Source organism: Pollicipes pollicipes, unplaced genomic scaffold, assembly GCF_011947565.3.
Source record: "Pollicipes pollicipes isolate AB1234 unplaced genomic scaffold, Ppol_2.1 Scaffold_2555;HRSCAF=2994_pilon_pilon_pilon, whole genome shotgun sequence".
Classification (NCBI taxonomy): domain Eukaryota; kingdom Metazoa; phylum Arthropoda; class Thecostraca; order Pollicipedomorpha; family Pollicipedidae; genus Pollicipes; species Pollicipes pollicipes.
The window spans coordinates 13,985,293-14,005,226 of NW_023596136.1; the positions used below are offsets into that span (position 1 = coordinate 13,985,293).

Sequence of the window (19,934 nt, forward strand, 5' to 3'; positions counted from 1 at the left end):
CACACCGACTTACAGCACAGCCGACATGATGACGCCATTGCAAAACAAACCACCAAGATTGTTACTGTCTGCCAAGAAGGAAAATAATGGCAGGCGGTACCTATGCGTGGTAAAAGCTGGTTTGCAGACAGAACACTTTAGCTTTTGCTTGGTGTACCTTCCACACCTGGAATCGCTACCATAAAGGTGCCATGACATCATAATCTGAAGGCGTCGAACACCAGGCTGGACAAACTTCTGTCCTATAATCACTCGGCACGGCATCGGCTGGTCAGGACTGGCTCCCTGCCACGGCCCTTCGCTACACCGCAGCGCGCCGGTACCGGGCCGGGTGGCTCTCTGCCACGGCCCTTCGCTACACCGCAGCGCGCCGGTATCGAGCCGGCTGACGCTCTTCCCACCTGGAGCTTTGACGACGTCACCGGCGACGCGGGCCGCCATGCTCAGCGAGTCTTTGCCGCCGTCCACGGCCACGCCCAGTCGAGCCATGACGTCACACATGGCCGCGCAGGCGTCGTAGATGGCGGCCGGCTCGCCTGGCAGCTTGGCCGGCCACATCCAGTTTGCGCTGCACTTAACGTCCTGCGGACGGAGGCGGACGACGTGGATGGCTTCCGCTGTCCAGCCATAGGTTGACATGCCGCCGTCGGCGGACGCTGTCGCTCATACCTTGCCTTTTGTGATATTGGGGGTGGGTGTGACTTCAGGACACACTCAGTCACTGAGGCTTTTTGGCGTCACCTGCCTCTCACTCGGGCAGGAGGGGTGGACACCGCGGGGACTCCAGTCCATTACTCTGATTCTTCAGACACTCAGTTTGATTACTACATTATCGGTGACCCTACAGTATTGTGGGCAAGGACTATCACAAACATTGCGAGCGGTATAAGAATATAAATCGCATATTCCTGAAACAACAGCCTTGCATGAAACAACCACTAGACTTCGTATCACCATTGATTTACCACTGAGCGACCGACCAGGACAAACCAGATAACCCGTCGTTAACTCTGCACGAATATGATAACTCGTCGTTAACTCTGCACGAATATGATAACCCGTCGTTAACTCTGCACGAATATGATAACCCGCCGTTAACTCTGCACGAATATGATAACCCGTCGTTAACTCTGCACGAATATGATAACCCGTCGTTAACTCTGCACGAATATGATAACCTGTCGTTAACTCTGCGCGAATATGATAACCCGTCGTAAACTCTGCACGAATATGATAACCCGTCGTAAACTGCACGAATATGATAACCCGTCGTTAACTCTGCACGAATATGATAACCCGTCGTAAACTCTGCACGAATATGATAACCCGTCGTTAACTCTGCACGAATATCACGTTACGGTGATCTTAGAACCGCCACCGAAAAGCCAGAACTGTCGACCATTTCTGACAAAGCCCGCCGTCCAAATTGGCCAGGAGGGATCTGAACCGTGCCACGCCAGGCCGAAGCCTGCAGCACGATTAGCTCAAAGCCTCTCCGGTAGTGGAATCTGACGCCATTTCGCCGAGCTCGCGTCGACGACATCCGCCCCCTCCGCCGCGGGCGGACCATTCCGCCTGGTGGCCGGCGAGCCGGAGCAGAGTGTGCGGACATGTCGGCGACGCGTCCGTACCCCGAGACTCGTAACGGGGGCGAACACCAGGTTGGTGAGAGCTTCAGCCACGCTGAGCCGGGCGCCGGCGGCCGGGTCCAGCAGACCCTTGACTGGCTGCTCACCGACCGCGGTGGCTGCGCCCACCTGCGGGCGCACGCACGCTGAGCCCGCGCCATCGCGTCTGCATAGGCAGAGAAACATCCCACACTTACGACGCCGCAATGCTAGCACATGATCTCACCCATGTCCCATCGCAACGAAAGAGAATTCAGACTGACAGCGTCGTGAAAAGACCGAGATGTATAAAAATGTTCTGGCGATGCAACATGAATCAAAGCATCATATCATATGTAAACCCCGTATCTCATGTTATTAGGTTTTGCACGGCGAGGGTCCGACCTCACACATACCGTGTCGTAATGTGAGTGCGCGACAACGGCCACGTCCGCCAGGGGTGTGTGGAACGGGCCGACACACTGCTGCTGGGCCACCAGGCCCGTCACTGAGCGGTCCACCTGCGGCGGCGGTCCCCGAACGTCAGGCCACTGTGGCGGCGGTGACCACGGGTCAAATGGGCTCACCACTGTGGCGGCGGTCACCAGGGGTCAAATGGGCTCACCACTGCGGCGGCGGTCCCCGAACGTCAGGCCACTGTGGCGGCGGTCACCAGGGGTCAAATGGGCTTACCACTGGTGCCGGGGCGCCATTGTTCCGTAAGGCGTCCAAAGACGTCACCTTCGCGTCAGCAGTAACTGACGGTCGTCGTGTCCGTAACGGTTTCCACGAGTGGGGATTACCCAATGGTAAGGGGCAATTACATCTCCAAAACACCAAAATATTCATTAGTTCGCAAATGCCTGTTTTAATATCATGTAACACGATGCGATTTATGAAGATTTAGTGTTTCAGCATTAGAACTACGCATCCCCCAACCATGGAAAACAACCGACGTAGTAATGATCGAAATTCGCTGTCTGACACTTACCCTTCGGTTCATGGCTAGTGCACCAAGCACGCGCTTTAACAACAGGTGCTAGGCCAGTACATCTTTTTACCAATGTCACCCGTGCGGCGGTTCGGAAGTTCACTTACTTTGTTGGTGAGGTACCGCTTACTGGCGACAGCCGGCAGACGCAGGACCCTGCTGAGCACCTCCTGCAGCCGCAGGCCCTCCGGCAGTTTCAGAGGGCAGGTAACGCTGGCGGGCAGCTCCGAATGGAACACCTGCAGACACGACGGCGTCTGAGCTGGACGAACGAACATGCCATCCAGCACTTCTAGTGGGAACGTCGCGCCGACAAAAGCCGGATCCATTAGCCGAGTCCATACTCACCAGAGAGAAGACACCAGCACTTGATACGGAGACCACTTCTGGGCCCAGTACTCCTACGAACACTGACGCCCGGTTCGCAGGTGCTCGTTCACGTCTTACTAGATTTATATATATTATATATATATATATATAAATTTTCAATCCAGTAAGCCGGGAACGATTGCCTGCTGCAGATTGGCAAACTAATACATGAGTGCAATTACTTGCCCAACCTTGCCGTGGGACTCAGTCGTGATGATCACGTTGCCTGACGCTGCACACTGGCTGGGCTCCCGCGTCACGTTGGTTATGCGTGCGACGCGGTGGTACGACGGAGCGTGACGCGCTGTGCCTGTGCCAGCACGGCAATGTTCCGGACGGGGTGGGGGAGGGAGGGGGGGGGGGAGGAAACGGAATCGGTGCAGTTGTACAAAATTATTATTTCGTGGGGAAACAGCGGAATTCAGACACGGGCATGGAGCTTGATTCACGATTTTTCGGATCATGACCATGCATATTTCTGTGTGCATGCGTCTGTGGGTGGGTGGCTGCGTGCGTTCGTGAGCAAGGGTGTATTTTAATCTGGTGAAGGCTAAAAGCCGAGTATGTGTTGTATCATTCGGTCACTTTAGGTTTCAACCATTCAACATAAGGTTACGGCCTAGCCAGCTTTTCATATTCTGTTCGTACGAGGTCTCCGCATCGCCCACACAAAGTCATGTCTGTTCGATAGCGTACCTTCTGCGGCATTTTCCCAAGAACGAGCTCCAATTCAAGATCCACAGGGTCGGCGGAGGTTGGAGAACAGCCAAAGGGCCCTTCCCTTAGGATCACCTGAAATAAATTCCATCTTAGGACGTCTGTGGCTCGTCGGTACAGGTCATGTTGTGACGGGGTTCAAATATTGCGCAGCTGGTGGGTGATGAGAAAGCATAGATCGGCAATCTCTTGCCACCCATCCAGCAAGCTCTGCTTATGACCGTACACCGAAAACGGATCGCAAAGTACTCGGTAAGCACGCCATTGTCGTGATTCATCCGATCCACCTCTCGTTTCCCATGACTCGCATCTCCCAAACAAGTGATGGTACCTTGCCGTCGCTCGAGACGCGCCCCACAAAGGTGACCGGACAGTTCTCGCGCCGACAAATGTCGGAGAGAAGCTGTCGGGACTGCGGCCGACACAGGACGGCGTTGCTCTCCTGGTACTCTGAGGACGGCCACGCGACACAGCTCACCTTGCACGACAGAACAAACACACCCACGGCCACCTTCACACAAGGCTCAATCAGTTCTCACATGTCAAAGCGCATATTGTCAACGCAGCATTACAGGCAACGACTTGTGCAAATTCAAATGATCACATCAAGCTAAATTGACTGATAAATATGGACCTCAGAGAATCTTTAGATGCTACACAATATTAACGTTTTTAAATAATTTTTCAAATAATTTTTTAATGTCTTTTAATAATTATTTTAGTCTTTAAATAAGCCAGATACCGCTGGATTCTGAGATGATATGTGTGGCACTGGATGCACTTAATGAGCTCGCGCCACCGACTGGGGCGGCGCGCCCGCCGCCGGCCGACCTGCGTCCCAGAATTCCGGACCTCTCGAGCTCCGAGGTCAAAATGGACCAATCGTCGAGTCGGCCCTGCCCTGCCCTGCCCTGCCCTGCCCTGCTCTGCCCTGCCCCGCATATACGCCCAGCCCACCTGCGCCCCAGAGCTCCAGAGCCGATATTGACCGGTCACCCAGCTGGAACTCGTCCGTGTAGATCACCGCCCCCGCCGGCGCCACGATCTCCTTCAGCACGTTGCCTGGGCGAAGGTGGCCGCTGACGTTACACAAGACACCCGCGCACACGAAAGTAATCTTTCGGACTAACTCCGCCACGTCATGACGTCACGTCTACGCTGTGGCGGTTCCTGCTGAACGGGGGAAGAAAAGTTTCCCAGCACGACATCACATTATCAGCTTAGCCCGGCGAAGGCCGGACAATTTTAAGGCTGATTCTTGCAATCAACATAATTCGTAACGTACGTCATCCATTCATTCTGCCATGAATGAGCAAAATCACCTCGAGTTGACTCCGCGACGCGCCACCCACAGGCACGATAATCACTGCTGGGTCGCAAAACGTTGCTTCATCATATAGCGACATCACGCTCTTATGTGCGCTTTGAGAAGTGTTTCCTTTGTGCCCTGAGACATCTAATCAGCACCAGCCACGCCGGACCTTTGCTGGGCCTGCGTCTGTAATCGGCACCAGCCACGCCGGACCACTGCTGGACCTGCGTCTGTAGTCAGCACCAGCCACGCCGGACCACTGCTTGACCTGCGTCTGCAGTCAGCACCAGCCACGCCGGACCACTGCTGGACCTGCGTCTGGAGCCAGCTCCGAGGCTGAGCGTACCGTTGCCCCCTGCGCCCTGGTCATGGATGCTGGTGATCGGGTTGTCCGGTCCGGCCTCCGCGCAGGCGCGGATCACACGGTTCAGCTTCTGCTCCATCTCGGCGTCCCCCCGCTGCACGGCGCCGAAGTCCAGCTCGTCCGCACTGTCGCCCTGAACCTGCCGCAGCGACACGTGCGACACCTGGTGTCAGCGACAGGAACGACTGACGGCGCGACGGATGGAGGCGTCGGCGCCAGCATCAGAGCATCGCATACTGCTCAGACACAGGATATGCTGCAGATGACAACGGGCGTTGGCCTCATCGCCGGATAGCGGCAGCAGAAATGCCGGCTTTTGATAGCTGGCTGTTGGTTACTTTCATCTGAAAATCGAGCAATGTGAAGCCAAATAGGCGTAAATTGCACAACTGCCAGTATTCGCCCACATAAGGAGTTTTAAAACAGAAGATGGGTTAATGGCCGTTTAAAATGCCTACCTAAGCACGAATGCGTCACACACACACACACACACACACAAGCGTCAGGTAAGCAGAGAGGAGTCCGTCACAAGCACGACTACACAATTGCAAGAGTCGCATCGCGACCACACGACGGTCGCCAGAACTGAACACAGGCAGAGGGACGCCTCCGTCGAGCGTCGTGCTTCACCTGTACGGAGCTGGCAGCGCCTCCACCAACGCCGATCCGATACACGGGGCCTCCCAACTTGACCACCAGCATGTCTGGAACGGTCACCCGGTCAGACCCATCCTCCACTGGGTCACGCTCAGGGTCAGGGCCTGTTGCCTGTGCCGGGGCCCGAGACGCCGCCGGACGTACGTCCTCCACTGGGCCCCGCTCAGAGTCAGGGTCTGTAGCCTGTGCCGGGGCCCGAGACGCCGCCAGATGTACGTCCTCCATTGGGTCCCGCTCAGGGTCAGGGTCTGTAGCCTGTGCCAGGGCCCGAGACGCCGCCAGATGTACGTCCTCCACTGGGTCCCGCTCAGGGTCAGGGTCTGTAGCCTGTGCCGGGGCCCGAGACGCCGCCAGATGTACGTCCTCCACTGGGTCCCGCTCAGGGTCAGGGTCTGTAGCCTGTGCCGGGGCCCGAGACGCCGCCAGATGTACGTCCTCCACTGGGCCCCGCTCAGGGTCAGGGCCTGTGCCGGGGCATGGCAGAGCGTCTTGATTGGCACACGCGCATCTGACAGCCGGCGACCGAGCATCCAATATGTGATGCTTCGTCTCAGAGCTCAAGCCCACCTTCGGGAGCAGAGCTCGCCCTAAGCAGAGCTGTACATGGTACGGTATTACCATGAAGTTGCAAAAGGAATACACATTTTACCTCAGACTCATAGCCAGTTGGGATGAGGCATCAGTCACGCGCCATTGCGTCACGGCACGACCATCTCGTCGTCAAGAAAATGGTGCCTCGTGTGGGCCAGACATTCATACGGTGGCCCAACGTCGACTGCGCAATGTCTGTTACGTACCGTGTATGACCTATGTCATTGCGTTTCTTCAGAACCACGCTAAAATATCGCTGCTCATTGGTGCCCAGTTTGCTACTGTTCTAAGTGTCTTATTCAGCCTGAGGCCATCTGAACATGACCTAGCCCAGCCACTTCCCGCTTCCAGACTTGCTGATAACTATCAACCCCTCCCACATTTCCACATTCTCCACCTATCGCTTGGCAGTCATTGAAGCCTCACGTGCATTCCTGTAATCTCGCCCACCCGCTCAAACACGGCTCTACAGCAACGGAATTCAGTTAGCCACCAGCCGCACCGCCCGGCCCGGCCCGGCCCAGTGTGGGCTGAGGCCACAGCGCAGTCCCCCAGGGCCGCCACTCACCCTCCTCAGGTGGCAGCTTGTCGACCATGCCGGCCTCCAGCAGGCCGATGCCTGCGCTGAACATGATGGGCTTCACCCACTCGCGGCGGCCGTCGGACGTGTTCAGGCCCAGCGAGCGCGTGAACCCGGCGATCACCGGCTCCCCGAACTTGTTGCCGTAGTCGGAGGCGCCGTCGCTCGCCTCCAGCAGCACGCGCAGCGGCGGCGCGAACTGCGCCGGGTAGACAGCATCGGCGTCCTCCCACGGCAGCGGGTACTCTGAGCGACAGACAGCACAACGCTCGCTCCGCAGTGCTCTGGGCGCTATCTTCTGTTCAGTGTGAGAAGTGTGTTAAGCCCAACAGACCGGGAGTCGTACGGACCATCAGCTGACCGCGAGGTCTGCCCCTGACGGACACGGCGAGATCCACATCAGAGCGACATTCCCCTGGACCACAGCTGACCCCGCCGGCTAACCTGGCATGAGCAACTGGCCGACGCAGTAGCCAGCTGTCGCAGCCACCACGTGACCTCCCCGTCCGACCGCCTGCACGTCTCGGATGCGGCCGCCGGTGCCGGTGGTGGCGCCACTGAGCACGGCGAAGCCTCCCGTCAGTGTGCGGTCACCGTCACTGCTCCCTGGCTGACAATTTCAGCCACGGGCGGATCATTGGTTTCCTTAGGTCACAAATCCTGACAGGAGCCGGAAGCAACGTCTTCAGTGGTGTTAATTACATATCTAGACCAGTATCTTGATCCTGTAATAATGGATGTAGATCTTGATCTGCATCCATTCGGCCTTGGCGCACATTTCCGAAGTTTTTATCGCCATCTTAACAGAAAATAATGGATCTTATCGTTGGTATCGTTCGAACATAGTTTCGCCAAGCGCCATCTGCAATCGGCAACTTATCTTATGCCATGAGGTATGCATGGTTGGCGGGGCTGCCACCAAGGCCTTCCAAAAAAAAAAAAAATGGTGATGGCAGCTGATGATTTTGTCTCAAATATCGACTTCTCAGGCGAGTCAGCCACCACACAACCCTTGCATTAACAGCACGTCAACCCCATACACTAGGTGCCCCTTTGCAAGACACGGGACTGCATCGGTTGAGGAACGCTGCCTGATCCGTACCCACTCTCACCTGAAGGGCGCCACGCCCGTGGGGAAGTTGTGCGTCTCGGCGGTGAAGACCACGTGTCGGCTGGCGGTATCGGCCACCAGGGGGCCGGCGGCGGACGGACGCAGCGCTCGCAGTGCCACCACGCGGCCGCCACGGATGGCACTGCCGGTCAACGGGCGTTGACACAGGTGCGCCGGCACGTGTCACGTAAGCCTCTTAAAGTGCACCAGTGACAACGGTTAGTCACGTTGATACCTGACAGTCATAACGTCGGCTGGAAATCGGGCCCCGGTCTACCACGTGGAATTCAGCGACCCTCCAAACCGAGCCACTGCGTCGCCTGGACGGGCGGGGCGGCGCGCCAGGTACGTGATGACTGTCCGGCAGGGGTCATCGGTCGGGGGTGTACCGTCTGGATGGGCGGGGCGGCGCGCCAGGTACGTGATGACTGTCCGGCAGGGGTCATTGGTCGGAGGTGTACCGTCTGGATGGGCGGGGCGGCGCGCCAGGTACGTGATGACTGCCCAGCAGGGGTCATCGGTCGGAGGTGTACCGTCTGGACGGGCGGGGCGGGGCGCCGGGTACGTGATGACTGTCCGGCAGGGGTCATTGGTCGGAGGTGTACCGTCTGGATGGGCGGGGCGGCGCGCCAGGTACGTGATGACTGTTCGGCAGGGGTCAGTGGCCGGAGGTGTACCGTCTGGATGGGCGGGGCGGGGCGCCGGGCACGTGATGACTGTCCGGCAGGGGTCATCGGTCGGAGGTGTACCGTCTGGACGGGCGGGGCGGGGCGCCGGGTACGTGATGACTGCCCGGCAGGGGTCGTCGGTCGGGGTGTACCGTCTGGACGGGCGGGGCGGGGCGCCGGGTACGTGACGACTGCCCGGCAGGGGTCATTGGCCGGAGGTGCAGGCAATGTGGCAGGAAAATCTCAGCCACCTTCTGATGAAAGCAAGATGTATTGAGTTTTACAAGCAACTGGCACAACCGTCGCGCTATGACAGTCGAGTTAGTTGGATGTCTGTGGGGGGATAAAGTTAAAATAAACGACAACATAGGACGACTCGTGCTGCAGAGCGAAATTATCGCAGCTTTTATGGTCGGTTAACGATGTTTGAATGCTTCCACGTAAAGGAGCGGGATGTGGTGCAGTGAGAGCCGGCATTCCTCAGCAGAACGTCTACAGTCTACAGCTGACAGTCGTCTGCAGTCGAAATAGAGGAATGCGGTGGCTCAACTATCTCACGCACTTCACGTACGTTTTTTTTCGTTGTTTTACGGCGTAAGAGAACGCTCAGTGAGAAACAGCAATCTGGCTGCATCAACACATCACTTGACCGTGAACATGCTCTGGAGACACCGGCCGCCCCGAGCCTCAACGCGATTCCACCGCTGCCGCGCCACAGAATACTGAAGCGCTTCAAGCAAAGGGTGGTTCAAGAACAGCCACCAGGGGCTCCGCACGCCAGACGAACTTCTCAAAAAATCGTTTTGGAAACAATGCATTGGTGGGTTTGTCAAGAGCTTGGCTGACTTCTCAGTGCAATACGACGTTAAATCAACGCAATGTTATCCTAATTTTGTGTTACGTGTACGCCATTGTTGAGATATTTGCCCTTGTCTTTTAGCAACTCTTGTCTTCAGTTTTATGTTGCGTCCTAATCAACCTTGGGTCGTCCACATAAAATAATGATCCCGTCGGCGTGTGTCCGTGATGCATCATGTTCAGAGGACCTTACTCAAAGATGGTTCATTCAAAAGTAAGCATTTGGTGTCATTCTAAAGCCAGCACCACGGACCACACAGGGTCAGTCCGCCTGCCAACAGACGTCGGGCCATGAGCTTAGAGCCCCGCCCGCAGCCTCTGTGGGCCGTAAGCGAGACTGGGAGTTGTCGCCGTGTCCGGCCTAAGCTGCACCCATCACCAGAACTGGTGCAGCCTCCGGCTGTGCCGCTAAGGTCGCTACGCTCCGCAGGCGCGCGGCCGGGGGAGGAAGTCGTGCTGCGACGGTAGGTAGGGGCGTGGTCACTACGGAGCCGGTCGGTCCCAAACCCCGGAAACCTTCGATAAGATCGGGCAGTTCTTGTGTTTTGACGATGGAAGATGACTCGGAGACAGGCTGGGGCCAAGTAATGGTTAAGGCGTGGCCACGTCCGTAACACCAGGCCATGCTACAGCATCACTTCCGTCCATATCAAGCCGAAATGACATAGCGGTAAATGAAGGCCGATCGCTGACCGATACGCTGTCCGACGTTGACTGGAATTATTTCAAAACTCGAAGCACTTTTTGCTATGGTTAACGCCTTTAAATCACTTCCGTCCATATCAAGCCGAAATGACATAGCGGTAAATGAAGGCCGATCGCTGACCGATACGCTGTCCGATGTTGACTGGAATTATTTCAAAACTCGAAGCACTTTTTGCTATGGTTAACGCCTTTAAATGCAGCGCAATCAGGCCACATTTTAAAACATGCACTCGGAGGGGAGTCAAATTGACCCTCGAAGCGTTTTCCAGAATTATCCCCGAAAGACGCGGCGTATCCGCACCAAATTTGTCCTAGATGTAGCGAACTGAATAGCAAATTTTTCACGTAAAAATCAGATGTACCCTGCATGGTTGCTGACCTACGGCAGGTCAAAGGCAGGCATGGTTGTCAGGGAAGGGCGTTTCTAGAGAATCGTTCAATGTGATGCAACAATGGAGTGTTAGACGAGGCCATACATATCCGAGATAGTTTTTATTCCCTAGTCCAATTGAATCTAGAATAAAAAAAAATAATTCCACTGACCTAGGGTCCGGTATGAATCCCCCACCGAGGAGATAAAAACAGGCCTGCTTTTTACTCCAAAGCTTGTCTTATGAGGTAGTTTCTGGTGCTCATTTCGAATTTATCAATGACAGGGGCCGCGACAGACATGTTCCATAGAGTTTTCTAAGGTCAGAGTAGGCCGCTGACCTAAAATGTTCCAGGCCAACATTTCGATTTCATTAACATAGGGGTAACGCCTAGCGTAACCCCTGACGCTGATCCGAGTGGCAAAATAGCAGAAATCTCAGTTAGCATTTGGTCCCCTTGACCTTCTAAAGATCGAACAAGGTCACTGCCCTCATTGACCTTTTGCTTAGAACAGTTATCTAGGTTCACGGCGGCTGCATGAGGAGGTCTGGGGCACTTCCGCCACCAGCCTGGAGTTTGACCTTGCTCGACCTATTCTGAATCCAAGGACATAGCCTAGAAGCCTCAAATCTTAACACAAGTAAATTCACGTACAGATTAGTCCACTCTGTGACTTTGACGTCTCTAGCTATCTTAGTGTTTGAGATCTCATGGGGCCTAATTGAGTCTCTGCCCGAGCGAAGGGTATTCAACCGGCCACCCGGGGTGCGTGTCGACGATAATCCCCAAATGGACTTTGCGTGTTCGGTGGCTGACGAGATGGTGCAAATTAGACACAAAGTACCCTGAGAATGGTATGCACAGCACAACCAAGACATCGAATCATGTTGTTATCTTTCTAAGTTGCATGAAGAGGTAAAAGGGTGAAAAAGAATCTAGTCGCCTTGTACATGATTTTGCATTCTCTATCATCTCGTGAAAATGGAAAACATCATCCGAAAACGCAATACCGTAAAAAAGTTTTGTAGGGCCCCGACGATCTCACGCATGGTACGACCAAATCGTTAAAATGATAATAATTTACCTGCTGTTGTCGGAAAACTTGATCACGTTGTTATTGGAGCTGTGCCTTTGCGTTTCCATAACCATCTCCAGAAGGGATTTGTCCATTTTCTTGCCATCGATGACCAATGCTCCCTGCACACAGGACATAGGTTGCCATGAGGACGTCACACCGGCTGGTGCAGAGGACCTCTACAAAAGGGGGTACATCACAGGTGTCACGTTGGAGACAACTCGGCTAGTGAAAATACATCCTGATAACCGAGTGTCATGGTGTGACATAAAGCGCGCCCGAAGTTCATTAATGGATCTAGTGTCTTGAGTGAGCAGCATCAGCAGTTGCAGCATCATACCTCCTGACGTCGCTAAGTGCCAGCGGATGTTTCAAATCATCATCAGATGGTTGAATAGCATTGAGCCGGCGCGTTAGGTTTTGCCAGTCGCCAGAGGAGGAGACGGCAGTGAAGTGCTGGCCAGTGACATGGCTGGTCAAGGTCCGACGAGCGCTGACCTTGAAGAACCAGTGGCGCGAATGTTCGCTGTTGGACTGCGCCAGATCGAAGCACTCGACCGTCGTCGGATTACGCCGCAGCTTTTCGGCGAACAGCTGACAGTAGAACTCTACGTCCCAGTCGTCGAAGGCCAGACCTGAAAAGCCACAAAGAACAGCTGACAGTAGAACTCCACGTCCCAGTCGTCCAAGGCCAGACCTGAAAAGCCACAAAGAACAGCTGACAGTAGAACTCCACGTCCCAGTCGTCCAAGGCCAGACCTGAAAAGCCACAAAGAACAGCGTACACCAAGCTGTATCGAGCATGCAGCCGTCGCCAAAATGTCACTTAAATGCTTAAAGAGAAACGAGGATCTGCCTAAAAGCTATTCTCGCGGCAAATCTACGCAAATTACACACATTTTATGTGCGCATGATTTCCAGCTCCACTGTGGCTTAATGATGCCTGCGTAAGTTTGTCCTTTGCATAAGCTTTTCGGACAAAATGCCCTCCCGGCTCCCTAAGAGCAAACCTAGTTGAGTATTGACGTCCTGTAGGGCCTGGCGGCCGCGTCCCATGACATCAGCGACCGGCCCACGGCTCGGGTGCGACGGTGGCGCCGAACGAGTGCAGCGGCTCCGGATAACAACACTCGGTCATCCGGTCATGCGTTGACGCAATTATCTGCCAGCAGAAGGGACGGTGGGTTTAATATTTTCCCACCGTGGTCAGTCACCACAGCATCCAAGGAGTTAGGTCTGATGTTCCAGAAGTGTAACTTGTCTCCCTATGCGCACAAGCCCAGTGACGTGCTAGGCTTGGCACCATATTATTGACGGTCTACGATTCATGAAATACCTTGAGCTTCAAGCAGTTTGTTTAGGGAAATATTTAAAGACTTGCGAGCACAGCTACTAGACCTGAAATAATAATGATAGAGTTCTGGGAGTTCAAAACCAATACGTACGGCAAAAAGGCCTCCCTCCGTAAGGTGAGATCGGAGAACAAGCTGTAGCTGTTTTATAAGAATATCAATGTTCATTGCGGTACCTCCTCGTCAAACTGACTATTTTACACATTGCTTGTCATAGTGGATCCAACAACAGCCAATGGGTGTCTAACAGCCTCATGTCTCGAATGTGACTGAAAGCTTCTGAGGGTGTAATTTATGTAGCAAAGCCATTAAAGATTTGAATTGGGCAATGCCGCAGTTAATGTGTTGAGTCAATATAGCTTTTAAAGGGAAAGCGGCTGCTCATTTAAAAAAAAAAACTATTTCTGCAACCAGACGACACAACAATGACATGAAGAATATCTAATACGTAAGGGCGTGGGAAATTCAAGAGTTGAACGGGTTTGAATGAACGGGTCGATATGTTATATCCTATGCTCAAGGGATGTGTTTCCTCCACCGCTGCTTTTAGGCATTGCCATCAGGACGGCAGATCGTTCCACAAACGACACGATGGCGAGCGCCACGTCGGCCACTGATCAGACAAGCCATAAGCTCACGTTACAGTCAGGAGCGTGTGGCAGACGGGTCACATGAGCCACGTGCGACCCTGCTTCGAGCCCTTTCTTACACATGGATTGCGTGTGGCTTCGAGGATATTTTACGTCTTTTCCACGTCTCGACACCAAAAACCGGAGCCGTACTCCCTTTAAGTGTTCGTGTCCAGCCCCTAATGAAATCTTGCCCACACCTCTAAACGCGGCATCGTTACCATCTGTCTGGTGACGTCATCCAGCGGAGCGTCGCTGATCAGCTGATACCTCCGAGCCACCTCCAGGCGGGTGACGTCACGGAGGCCCAGCGCCCGACATATCGCCACCGCATTGGTGGACGACGGCGTGCAGAAGCTGAGTCTGCCGGGTGCGAACAGAGGCAAGTCACGCCCGGAACGTGACGCCCCGTCACGCCGAGAAAGCTGGGACAAAAGCCGGAGTGGACACATCCAGCAGACGCTGCGGGCGGGAATGACTGCCGTGAAGATCTGGGCTCTATGATTTATGAAAGTCACAAGACTGTACTCGAGCTCTGGATGGAACTTGGTAAAATGTGTGCTAGTGAACACATACATAATCTGAACAGTAAAAGCGATGAGGGTCATAACGAAGCCTGCGTGGTATATAGCGACAGTTCTTTTCCCTTATGGTAACCTCATCGAAACTTTAACCCTGAAATGCACGACAGGTGGTCGTTGAAATGTTTCGCGCTTCACATATTTTAATGTGACAACCTAAGCCCTCAATTAACCTTCAGTTAATTACACAAACGGAGCTACTTTGCCTGGGTCATTCAAAATAGTTGTGATGTGGCGTCCATTCGAAGACTCCACAGAATCAAACTACTTACCTTTAGACCGATTTGGGCTGGATGTGTTTGCAACGAGCCACAGGTCGTGAGCTTAACTGAAGCAAGGAATAGAATCTATGCTACTACACAAATACAAGTCCGGTCCGGACTGACCAGTGTATTTTGAATTTTTAGAAAAGTTAGACGATAAGGTGTAAACATTCAGCCCTAAATAGATCTTATTCTGAAAGCGTAAAAACTTTGAGTAAAATGTATCTCTCTCTCTCTCTCTCTCTCTCTCTCTCTCTCTCTCTCTCTCTCTCACTCTCTCTCTCTCTCTCTCTCTCTCTCTCTCTCTCTCTCCTCTCTCTCTCTCTCTCGTCTCGCTCTCTCTTCCAACATTGATGGGTAAAGTCGATTGAAAGGGTGTGGCACTCAGCAGGCAAGTCAATTTTTTATTATTGGGGGGCCGAGCCGAAGACCCGACAACACATCCTCTCCCCGCTCGTTTTTCTCACCGGATTTAGCTCACTTCGCTTCGTGGAAGGCAACCTATGTTTTAAATTTCATTTATCGGAAGATTTTTGAATAGTTTATAAAAAGTATTTAATTGAAGCAGCATAATGGTCCCGCAGGGGTAGATCCACGTAGCAGGCACTGGACACACGCGCCTCTTCTGATCGGCAAATGAAGGCGCCGCTTTAGAGGCCATCTTTGGGCTTCGGAGGCGCTCTTCTACGGCGGTTATGGTAGGTGGCACGTATTTTAGCTGTGGGGGACGGGGGTATTGTCAGCCTTGAAAGACTTACGTCATCCTCCCCGTATTCCAGGGCTATTCACTATCACTCACAGACCATGGCCTGCGTATGGCCCTAGGTGTGAAGATTATTGCATCCTTTATCCGTTCAGCTGTTACAATTTGTATTTGGTGCTGAGAGCAACCACGGCTTTTTGTGACCAGGGGAGCGAGGCTTCTAGTGTTAGTAGGTGCCTCGCTTTATACGAGAAGCAAGCGTCTCTATGGGGTGGGGGGAAAGGGGGGGGAAACATCCGGCTGCATTAACGGATCTAGCTACCGGGTTTGGGGGCCAAACCATCGGACCAAATCACACACCCTACTCCATTTTCCTTCCTCGTCCTTGAACAAGGTCAAAGAACCAATCCCATTCCCTGCAAAGTTGTGCTGCTTTATTGAAGTTTAAGTGCTCGGTGACTTGCGAACGGTGTGCGACAAATTTTTGGCCTCAATTTGGCGCCGCACCACGTTTGTTAACTCAACTTTTTACCAGTGCATAAAGAGTGACAGCTACCAATACTCGTATGGAATGAAGTCTAGAGGCAAATCGCCTTCACAAGATGCCTAAAAATGCACTGTAAAAACGATGAGAATGAGCTTGACTGTTACTGTTGTGCACAAAACGCGTGTACGCTTAATATGACTTCTGCATGCCTAGTTATTAACACGCGTTCGCGTCGGCGATCAGTTTAGCCCCCCCCCCCCCTCCCTCCCCTTGCAGAGGTTTTCCACACAAATGATGAACGGTGCGACGTAGCCGTTCTAGCGTTGGTAGGTGGACATCTACACTGATACGTTTCTATGAGTTGGTAAACATCCGGTTACATTAACGCCGAAGTTTTGATGCCGCTACGTTACGCCGAACTTTGCATAGCTACGGGCAGTTGAATAACGGGTCTTAAGGATTAAATTAGTAAAATTAAATTAGTAAAACGGATTTCAAGCAAAACACAATGCTAGGCTCGCAGCCGTCCATGGGCACCAAACATTATGACGCTTGGCGTAAAAGTCTTTATGAGATCAATGAATCAGTGGCGTCAGTATCATGTTCAGTTTGCGGGAACAAGCGCCTGGGGTTATGTTTGACAGGCAAAAAAAAGCACGCAAGCTAAACGGTTTAACCCCACTTTGTAAAGTTACCCATCATTTGATGAAATAATTTGAGGTTGCGGCCATCAAGCTGCCACGCTGCATCCTCTATGCCGACGCCACTGCGCAGTAAGACCGAAGAAGATAGAGTTTGGGGGACCAAGCCAGTGTCAGGGAGCGGGGGGGGGACAACTCAGCATTGGCGGAGGGGGGGGGGGGGTGCAGGGGACTCCCAATAAAATGCAAATCGAAACCTGGGCGCGAGTCTGCTTGGTTACTCGTTTTTTTCTTACACTTTTTTTTTCTTACACTTTTCCATGGTGCAAATGAAGAACTTCCAAACACAAAGCAGCAGAGGGTGCACTGTATGGCAAAGGGTAGGACAGGAGTGAGGTAGATAAGACATTACAGAGCAGCCAGTACGGACCACACGGCAGTACACAGCGCGGAACAGGACTTAAGACAAGGTCAGGACAGGACGGGACAGGACAGGACAGGACAGGACAGGACAGGACAGGACAGAGCCGAGCAGAGCAGAGCGGGACATTGTAGACATGGCAGGACAGGGCAGGACAGGACAGGGCAAAGCAGGGCGGAGCAGTGCAGGGCAGGGCAGGGGTAAGCACGACGGACCCGCCTTTCGCTTTTTTTTATCTCCTTTTGGTTCGAGCAACGTCCGCCGAAGGCAGTTTTTTGCGCTAATTTTAAAAACAAATATCCCGATGAACTCGAAGCTTTTCGTCATATCGACCCTCTAGAGGTCATGAAATGTCATCGGTTTAATATGATCGTGACCATGTGCATAAACCATACACCTAGATTAAAGCTGGTTGCGTGAGGAGGCCTGATAGTACTTAGGACACTATCTCATTTCCCACCTTTTTTTTACCTTATTTGGCCCGAACGGCACGACCTAGAGACCTCAAACTTAACTTGACGCAAAGAATTCGCATAGAGCCCTGCTTGCCCTGTGAATGTCATATCCAGCTCTCTTAGCCTTTGATATATCGGGGAAGGATTAAATTGACTCCTCCCGGCCCTACCTCCCCTCCCCCTCCGCCCTGCAATACCACTCAAACCCATCCGGACTCGTCGCATTCGTCTGGTTACACGGACACATGCTATACTGCGTGACCATATGGCCTCTACGCGCACAATCTGATGCACACAGCAGCAGTATCCTTGACGACGAACGCCGGCCCCGGCGGCTTGCGTAATCACATCCATCAGCCTGCATAACTACCACAGCCGCGTCTGCTGCTGTCGCAATGCCACGCTGGGTGGACTGTCCAGAGACCCGTCCCGACGCGCCGCCGCCTTTTGCGCTGTGATCGGTGAACGGAGACACCCTCGGTGGCTCGGAGACCAAAAGACCAGCTCGGAGACCGCGCTGAGGCCGGCGAGCCGGAGCCCTGCTGACCTGGGGCCGATCTCGAAGACGAAGCTGTGCTGGCCGGGCAGCTGGCGCAGCTGGGTGACCTCAGAGGGCGGCGCGCCGCCAGCAGTAGTCTGCGCCAGCAGCCAGTTGAGCCGCTCGCGCTCGGCCGCGGCCAAAGGTCGGTCGGTCTCCACGTAAACACAGCGTTCTGTGCGCAGACGGGCGGCGCCGGCCGCCGGCGGTCTTCTCCAGCGCGCTGCCGTCGGGGAGTAGAGGCGCAGCAGCGCCATGGCGTGCCCTGCTGCCGGGCTCTCTGCTGCCGCTGTCAGACAGAGCGGACCGGGCTCTAGCGCCCGACCTCGGCGCAGCTCGCCGGCAGGGTGACGTCCGACCGGGGACAGCAACGGCATGTCGTGACAACGGGCAGCAAGCCACCACATGCACACTGGTAAATCTACAGGCGGTAAAACGGAGTTTCCATATATCAAAAATAAACATTCTCCGAACAGAATAATTTTCGAGCAGCCAAGAGATATTTTCGAGCTGTCCTGGGAGTGGCATTTAATTTGCCCGCCAAACCGACATAAATTTGGTCAATCGTCTACCATATTCCAGTTTAATATGGTTCCATATCGAGGGAAATGGTTACGCCAGAAGCACATCTTACTGAAAGATGCATGACCGAGGCATGCTGGGGCACGTCGTACATCGATTGAGGGCCAAATCATTCACTGTGCGCAAATGACTCTCAGTTCGCTCACCTCTCGTTGCCTGGTGACGGTGTCTCGCACTGAAAACCGGACAGTGCGCTCCTGCCGTGCGCGTGCCTGCGTCCCGCGCACCGCTGCTCCCCTGGCGGTGGCCACTGGCGCTGACTGGACCACCCGAGCTCCCGACAGCCGAGCCCGCAACACGTGCAAGACAGCCCACCGGCCAAAGGGGTCATTTGTCGGTGTTTTATTACCGGAAGACGCTTCACGGAGGGAATGTGAAACAGAGGTTTCAGCCTTCGCTACTAGATGGCCTTAAGTTTTCCAGCAGCATCATGTACAACTAGGCAGCACAAAAATGCATTAAACCATCGCCATGCGGGAGAATTTCAGTTTCACTTCCCGGAGGGGGAGGGATAAGGGGTGACCTCACATGATCTCGACATTCGTAATCTCGACCTCCATAATCTCGAACATCAAGCAAGCTAGAGCCACCGCAAAAGCGGCGGCGGAAGGCCTATCAAACTGGATTAGATAAGTGTGGCTAGATAATGGTCGTTGTGGCCTTCTTCAGGTCAAACCAGGTCGAAGTGTTTAAATTAACACTTGATAAACGCACCTGAGCGGCAGCGGGCCGTCGACGACTGTGATGCCGCGCCGACTCACTGCGCGAGGCTGCCCGTGCCCGATATGATCAAGAATCAAAGCCGCCACCCCGCCCGTTTGTTGGGGTTAGTGTGTTCCTTTAACATCCGTCGATTAGGATCAGGGGCAGATGAGGCACGATCATATGTGTGGGTCACTCACGTGGCTATCTTGCGAAACCCCCGAATAGCCGCACCTACGGGCGCAACAGTCGCTTCCTGCGCCCGTTCCGTCCGCCAGTGTCCGCGTGCACCACGCCGGCTGCCCACCCGCCGCGCCCTCAGACCCCATCCCCTCGCCGCCGCCGCGTCCCACGGCCGTCAGCCGCAGCAGGAGACGCTCGTACCGCCACTCTCGTCTCCAGCTCGACCCCAGTCTCCCGTGCTACGCCTGCCTCAACGCTGGCCAGCCTCATGTGTGTGTCCGCATTGTTTGACGCTTCCGCCTTCTCGCGCGACGACCGTGATGTCAGTACGAGCGACCGCCAGCGAGAGCCGTTTCTTGTCCTCGGCTTGGGAGCGGTCGGACCAACATCCAGCGAGTTTGTGAATGGCGAGTGCGATGC

General features: G+C 54.2%; 1 protein-coding gene across 1 annotated transcript; it reads right to left on the minus strand.

Annotated features, from left to right (window-relative positions):
- Positions 1-401: 401 nt before the first annotated feature.
- Positions 402-18,900, minus strand: Pfas (phosphoribosylformylglycinamidine synthase; the record flags this gene model as incomplete). The annotated part of the gene is given in 19 exon segments (XM_037228699.1): positions 402-582; positions 1,632-1,757; positions 2,024-2,128; positions 2,706-2,837; positions 3,664-3,759; positions 4,016-4,134; positions 4,642-4,746; positions 5,343-5,499; positions 5,991-6,064; positions 7,177-7,434; positions 7,633-7,745; positions 8,301-8,441; positions 11,987-12,099; positions 12,476-12,612; positions 12,988-13,054; positions 13,056-13,139; positions 14,180-14,321; positions 18,057-18,336; positions 18,776-18,900. Coding segments are annotated over 18 exon segments (2,398 nt in total), but the record flags the coding sequence as incomplete, so codon positions are not given.
- Between the last annotated feature and the right edge of the window lie 1,034 nt (positions 18,901-19,934).